At 32.9% G+C, this 8,489-nt stretch overlaps 1 protein-coding gene across 1 annotated transcript; it reads left to right on the top strand.

Moving 5' to 3' along the window:
• Positions 1–4,672: 4,672 nt before the first annotated feature.
• On the top strand, positions 4,673–7,198 carry LOC144425523 (uncharacterized). The gene is made up of 4 exons (XM_078114883.1): positions 4,673–4,684; positions 5,296–5,340; positions 5,910–6,124; positions 6,995–7,198. The coding sequence occupies exons 3-4, from the start codon at positions 6,011–6,013 to the stop codon at positions 7,196–7,198; spliced, it is 318 nt and encodes a 105-aa protein (XP_077971009.1). The 5' UTR covers positions 4,673–4,684; positions 5,296–5,340; positions 5,910–6,010.
• Positions 7,199–8,489: the final 1,291 nt, after the last annotated feature.

The raw sequence follows: 8,489 nt of genomic DNA on the forward strand, positions 1-8,489 counted from the left end.
ATGTTGGGAAATTTATGCGCTAATGAAAAAATTCAAATACCAGATAATAGTTGTTTATTTTATCTAAATTATGTCAAAATTTCATAGAATTCCAAGCTACAGCAGGCAGTCGTTTTTATGAGCGGTATTTCAACACGGCGTAACGGTACATAGCAGACGTGATGCGTACATTTTTTGCCGCGGATTTTGTAACATTTCTAATTCATGACAGCAACGTTTTGATAACAGCTAAACTCAGGATAGCTGTCTAGATATAGAAATCTTGTTAATTTTTTTTTTTCCTCAGGATTTTCTCGATCTATATTCTGCGATATTCCCAACATTTGTGAATTTATTGTATTGCATTGACAATAATATTCATCCGGCCCGTTTCAACACAGTTTGAGTCATACCTGGCCCGCGGTCAAGAAAGTTTGGTGACCCCTGTTCTAAACATATCATTGAAATGTGTGTTGCAGGCATACACTTTTCCGGAATTCCCTAGCATCTACAGTGCGTCAATAGGCATACACACAATGCAGGAGCAAAATTTCGAATTCATTGTTTTTTTGTTTCTGTGCATTTCAAAATGCATTATTACACTGGTATTTGAATGACGCCAGATAACTACGTGCCTTTCTTTCATTCTATTATAGCAGGGGTCACCAAACATTTTTGACCTCGGGCCGGCTATGACTCAAATTGTGTTGAAACGGGCCGGATGAATATTTTTGTCAATGCAATACAATAAATACACAAATGTTGGGAATATCGCAGAATATAGATCGAGAACATCCTAGGAAAAAAATTAACAAGATTTCTATATCTAGACAACCATCCTGAGTTTAGCTGTTATCAAAACGTTGCTGTCATAAATTAGAAATGTTACAAAATCCTCGGCAAAAAATGTACGCATCACGTCTGCTAAGTACCGTTATGCCGTGTTGAAATACCGCTCATAAAAACGACTGCCTGCTGTAGCTTGGAATTCTATGAAATTTTGACATAATTTAGATAAAATAAACAACTATTATCTGGTATTTGAATTTTTTCATTAGCGCATAAATTTCCCAACATTCGACGCTTTTAAAAATTACGCTCCAGTTATACGTAGTGCAAATTATTGATATTGTCTATGGACACCAATAAAATTAATATGGACGTGTGTATTTCTTGTCTAACTTGATACTTACCAATTTTTATGAAGTTCGTACAATCAGAACATCGTTAATTATTACCCACAATGAACCACTGTCAAACTATCATGCACAACTCCAGCGTTTATTTGCGACGATCTTTCGGCGGTGTCAAAGACCGTTGCCAGAATAAAATCCTGAAATTATCTCAATATACCATAGATGTGACGCACATCGAAAGATTAGTGATTGATATGTGTTATTTTTCCATATTTAGTACAGTTCTTATAAAAAAAGTAATACAATCATTATGGAAAAAATTGGCTGTTGGGTGGTACTAAAATTCCGATATCTCCGTTATTTCTTGACCGTTTATTCCAAACTTGGTATTGTTTTCTATTTTTACTCAGATCTTTCCAGTGGAGCAGTTTTTATTTAAATCGGATGAACTTCAATTTTTTCGTAACATACCTACATGAATATCCGCATTAAAGCAGTACAAAAGTTAGTGTGGCTTTTGAAATTGGAGCAGTACGCGAGGGATTACAGTACTGTTAGCACAAAATGCACATTCGACGTTTATTTTAGCACGAAAAACAAACAGTTTCGTCGAAAGCAAGCGCCACGAGTGTACAAGTGTACCGCAGAAAAAGTTACGTACTGGTAGCATTCAAAGTCGCAAAAACGAAGTTTTGTTTACAACCACGACTGAAAATCTGACAGGGTGACAAAAGTGTCTGAGCGGATGCGGAAAGGCCTATTATTACGTCACTTTTCTGCATCCTGCCGATTGGCCAATGCTACGAAATAAACAAGGACGACGATGCTCGTGAAAATCTTCCTTGGAAAAAAATTTAGCCATTTTTGCGTGTTATTGCGGACCGGATAAAATGACGCCGCGGGCCGGATGAAATGACGTCGCGCCCCATCTGTGACGATAATGTCATATATATATATATAAATATGTATATAGAATCTATTAAGACGTTGTGATAGACCTTTCACGAAAAAGGTCTTATGATGCCACAAAACAAATTTAAATTTTTTGAACTATGAAAAATTATTTACACACAAGATACATACGCTAATCACTTAAGTAGATTCCGTAGTAAGTTGAATTTAAAGTACTTTGGGAGAGGGTGGAGGATTCGTTGTTGCTTAAATAAATTTGTGTATCTGCATATTGATATGTTCTTAACCCAAAAATCACAAAATTAATTCGGTAAAACTGTTCTACAAGTTTAATTAAAATATTTTTCCCTAAAGTTAACAATTAAAGTTGCTTAATTTTTTTAGAGATTCATTTATGTTCAATTTTTGACTTCTTCAAACTTCTTGAAACGACTAAAATGTGAATAATAATTTGAAATTCAAAGCTGAGGCTCAGTTCCGGACTTACCAATAGGCATGGTAGGCTGAAGGTATTTCCAAAACTCAGGGGAAATTAGAAACTCACGTGGAAAAATCAGGTGCGCGATGGCAGGCATCTTGTTAACGCTCAGTACAACATTCGTATTATTGAAAATAATTCAATAATAAGGAATAAACCCTAAAAATTATATTCAAATGCTTTAAATTTCTATAATCTCCACACAATCGTCAACATCCAAGCGCCAATTTCTTGCCCCAATATAATGTTTTACTAATTATTATTATCTATAATTTTTTTCAGCATTTAAAGTTAGTTAATTCTCCGAATATTATAAACTATCTACTGTCAACTATCGTTTAATCTTGAAACGAAATCACCAAAAGCTATTTATTTACGTTCAACGTAAAATATATTTAAATATAAAATTGAATTTAAATTATTTAAAGTATATCCACGAAAAGTAATAGTAATAGACGGATCACGATACATACAAATGAAAATATCTGCTCTTATAAACGGGGTCCAAATCAAAATTCATTTTACCATATTTACAAAAAATATTTATCATTCTGCTCACATTTCATGTGCTAAACGGTCTATAATCAAAGCTCGATGATGGCCATGCGACTGCAGGCGATATTTTTCAAGGTATTTGATGAAATTTATATGTGAAAGCCGCTCTTTCTGGTAAATCCTACTGTCATTATCATTCATCAAAAAATTTTAATTGTTATACGACATATTGTCTGAATATATGTACATTTTTTATACATAGAAATGTAAAATACAATAAACAGTAAGATGTCACACTTAATGGAAAAGATGGAATTTTTATTATTATGAGCTATCAAAAGTAACTGTGTGCTCGAACTCAATGATATGAACTGCTACCTTCAAGCCTTTTCTTTTTGAAACAGGCAAATAATTTATATTATGACGAATAAAATGAAACGAGAATGACAACGGGACTGCTTTGTCATAATTCAAGAATGTCTAATCAGTCACTTCATTTCATAAATATTGCCATTTTGATTGTTGTCACCCTGTTGGTAAGTTGCTATTTGTTCTATTTTTAAAACTGGGTCAGTGGACACTTTTACCATATTGCAAATTGCATTCTTTCAGTTTATCAATATTGTCAATGTCACCGACTTGGTGGTATAATAACTCAAACATGTTACATTCTACTGAATATCATCTAAAAAAGATTCAATGCATGGTGTTAAATAAATATTATAAATTATGTTCAAACATTGCTGCAAAGTTCTTTTTATATCTTGCTCGCGTACATGTTACCAAGTATGTCATAATCTTGTATGAACATTGTAAAGGAACGTTATATTTAGTAATATCAGTATATTCAGTTTATTTGAGCCCAAATTGAAACTAGGTTGTTTTTTTGAATTGGGTTGTAGACAGTTATTATTATTAGAATAAATTATTTTTAGAATGGAAATGAACTGTAGATGGATTTACGCTGATCGAATTTGGAAATCTGGTAGTCTACGAACAGCGCGATGACACCCTGTCAGTAACGATACTTCTTGCTCATGTATGTCAGTAATACTGCAAGGACCATTCATACTTGTACTACGTTGATAAGTGTATTACTCGTCATCCATACTTTATACCTATACAACACAACTCATACTCCCAAGAATGAAATTTTTGTAATATTAGCAAGCAATAAATCATTTCCTAAGACTGAAGAATATTCCGGAAACATGATTTCACCCGCACGATTGAAAACGAGCGCATTCAATTTAGGAGTTAAAAATCTAGTTTATTAATTGAGTCGGCGTGCAACAGACTCGATTCACTGCAAGTTGTTTGAAGCTATCAGTATCATTTGTGTTCTTTGGATTTTTATCTCAATTGCTGAGACGATTCAAGGTAGGAATATGTTCAAAAATAGAAGCTTTTCATAGGATAACATTATTTTTATTTTTATTTATAATTCAGATGGAGTCTGTGTAAGAAAGCTGGTGAACGGGAAACTAGTTTCTGTTTGTGATTGGTGATTGCAAGGCAAGACAATATAAATTTTGCTAAATATTTTTTATTACCTATATGAAAAGATTGAACCAGCTATTGTATTAAAGAAGTTATTTTATACTAAGTACTACTAGTATATATCATTTTTTATATTTCCACAAAGTTAATTTTTGATTTCATTCACAGAAAGACGACGGATCAGGTAGATACTTTTCCTAATGTTTTTTGTTCCAAAATTAATTTGCTGTTCCAAATATTTAGGTAATATAATAATATGCTATGAAACAAAGATTATATGCTCTGGTATATATACCCTATCTATTTTACATTATTTTATCTTTTTTACTATTCAATTTATCCGCGTAGTACGTAAAATGTACAAACGCATATATATCATTTTGACACTATTTCTTGTGACCAGAGGAGGGCCACAAGGGCACACCGGGCAGTACGCGGTAGAGGGCAGCAAATATATTAGTTTGATCCTATAAATGTGTACATACATGTGAGTTTGTTTCTCAGTTTGATGATTCAATGAATAATTCAAACATTTCACTATTCCCTTAATTTATATATTCTCAAGTATACCCCAAGATATTTTCAAAATTTATGGTATCAGAATCATTATTAACAGATACCCCCTCCCAGGAAGCAGTAAAGTTTTTGCACGCTTCTGCCTGGAACATACCTTTGAACTAATCTTTTGCTATACTTGAAAAGCAAAAAGTTCTCCATTCAAAATTAATCTTGAACTAGATGTATATTCAGCCAGTATCTATTAAATGTTTTTCAATTCACATGTTTTTATCGAAGGAATCGCAAAACAGATAAGATTGAATCTTGAAAAACGTCATCGCGGTATTGTATTTTTAGTTATAGTAGTTTAATTCAAACAAATGACTTTTTATTCAAGTCAATGATACAAGGTTTCAATATCTTTATCCCCATGTATATTTGCATCGTTTATTTATAACCCAATGCTGAACCAGAATTTTAAACCTAGATAATTCTCACCTTCAGGCAATTCCACTCACGAACATTTGCAACCATACATATATTTGGGTGCAAATGTGATGTCCCCGTTCAAAGTCAGTGTGTATGGATATTATAGCCCAAAAAATAGGAGAATCATATTTCTTAAAAACTATATACTATTAAATTTGATGGAGTATTCGGATATTTGAAGATCCTCCTTGAGCTGCGGTCATGCAGAAATTGATCCCTGACTTTCATTTATACATATATATATATATATTGAAAGGATGCTGTGGCCGGAATAAATCTTTCTCTTTTTATAATTTAGTGGTCGGACAAAATTACATAAGTTTTTATTTTAAATTAATTTTTATGAAATTTTCTATTTTGATCCAAATTATTATTTTGTCAAATCACAGAATATGAAAAACTAAAAGATACACATTTTTCAGAACATTGCGAGATAGAATACCAAAATAATTGTTTTCGAGTAAAAATAACCAGAACCAACTCTGAATTTGAAGAAGGCAAAGCGATCTGCGATCAATTAGGGATGAAGTTAGCAAATATTTCTGACGTTACACACCTAAACATGCTGCGAGAGTACTTTCGATCAAAGATGAATCCTGAGTCGAGTCTTCTACTGTGGACAGGAATGTCATATGCTGTAAGACTGTATTTGTGGATTGAATGTTTACTAGAACCAAACACTTCACCTACGTGTTATTATGGCTTCTAAAATACTTTTACCAGCAATTTCTTTTTAAACTTTGAATTGGGTTGCGCGGGACTAACTCCACATTTTTCTCTATGCCTTTATGCTAGGGGATCCGTATGCGTATACTGCAAGGATGCTGTATCTGAAATAAACATGCTTATTATATCCAATTAAAGAGTTCAGCTGCACACTAACACAAATGTATTCCTGTAACGTTTCGTCCGGCCAAAGTCAGCCAACCTCATACGTTGTAAACAGCTTGTACGAGGAAGTCTGAAATACAGAAATACATGTGTGTTAGTGTACAGCTGGACTCTTTAATTGGATAGAATTTCTTTTTCGTTTGTTATATTTTATACGGTGGACAAGAGTTGACTGAAATGGCATCCAACCCTCCTCAAGACGAAGTATGAGAAATACATAATTCAATATTGTCGTATAGTTGAGGTAGTTTATATATATTGAAAACAAATTAGTTCCGAACGAGGTATCTTAGACTTACTGAGGAGAGAAAGTAATTCACTTCATAGTAAAATCACGAGCGGTCACTGAAATACCAAGCGCTATAAGTCAAAAAATACACAAAATTAGTGAATTTAAAACAAATGAAATTTTTCTTACTCGCGGCTCATTTTAGTATGCTCAATTATTTCGTTATTTAATTTTAAATCTATATTCAACTTTGAATTGCATTTGAACTTTATTTGATTGCACTTTAAATTGTATATGGTCTCTTTCATATAACAACTTCCACACCCATCACCCAACAAGGCTCTGAATTTAAGCAAGTTTTCATTATTATTTTTTTATGTATTATAGCATGGAAAAGTAATTTCGATAACCGGAATAACCATCTCTTTACCTTCCGAAGTGTGGTATCCGTCGTCCCACAATCTTGGAAGAATAAAATTGCTGGTTCTCAAAGATTCTGCTGATATATATCAAGGCCTTACAACCGGGTCTCCGGCTGCTGAAAACTATGGTGTCCTGTGTGAAATAGCAATACATACGACAATAGGTTAATATATGATAATTTAATTTATTCGATTGTATGTATTTGTAACTTGGTGTTATAAAAAAATATTATTGAACATTTGTTACTTGGTAAATTATATTGTTACCGAATGATTCATTGAATAAAAAATAGTTTATGGAATATAGAATATACTAATTTTACTTTTACCGCTTCTTAAATACAACTTTAAAGTCAGGTGGCTGATAACAAGACCTCCAGATCACCTCCAGTATGAAATTAGAGAAAGGGTCTTGTTATGATGGCATCACTGTTTCACAATTTCCTAGATGATAAATGGACTATTCGTGCCAGTTGTTTTACATGCGTTATCGAAAAACTGAAAGAAAGCGAATCCCTTAATTTGATTTGATGAATTTAGTATCGGAATCTTTCTGATCGAAACTTTTTGGAATTTTCATAATATTTGGAATCGTGAAGAGTTGCCAAAATATCTGAAAAGATGAATTCGACGAAACCAGTGCATATGCAAAACGATCGCACCAATAAGATCAATTTTATCGCGTATCGCTTTCGCAAATGCAAACAGGACAGATAGAAATAGACCAATGCTTATAACTAAGAAATTTTAGAATGTTACAATTCTATTACGTTGTAATGCGGTATTCGCAATATTGGAAAATAAACAAGTTTTTGTACTAAGCTTATATGGTTAGTTGTATTTTTGTCGAGTTCATTTATGACTTAAGAATGGAAAAGCTATTGTTTCTCTACTGCCACCTGCTGCGGTACATCTCGGAAAAGAATAAAACAGAGATAGCAGGCAAAGTGTCGCAAATTTCCTTCCTAAGAAACTGATTTTCCAGCTAAAATTAATTTTTTGTTGCGAAAATTATTAATTCCACAGCATTCCACGGTAGTCGAACCTCTAAAACGTAATAATAATTGCATTCGACGTAAACGCGCAAATACGTTATCATATAACGCTTTTAACTCAGCTACATCACAAATACTGCAATTTATTTAAGTAATGTAGATAATAGATTGAACACACATCAGAATTTATTTCATTATGATCTGGAATAATCCCTCAAGAGTAATTTCAATTAGACTTGCTTAAAACTCAACATTTGAAAGGGTCTTTTATTGTTTCCATTGGTAACTGAGCATAACAAGCAATTTTTGCGATCCACAATATTCAAAATAGCTTTAACATAACATTTTTTTATCTGCCCCGAAGGCTCTAATCTCCTCAACTTATTAAATGAACAAAATGCGCAGCCCGGATTTTATCATTTTTTGCAACATGTTCACTAATATCCAAATCCCGCAGTTGTTTTT

Source organism: Styela clava, chromosome 1 (genome assembly GCF_964204865.1).
Source record: "Styela clava chromosome 1, kaStyClav1.hap1.2, whole genome shotgun sequence".
NCBI classification, from domain to species: domain Eukaryota; kingdom Metazoa; phylum Chordata; class Ascidiacea; order Stolidobranchia; family Styelidae; genus Styela; species Styela clava.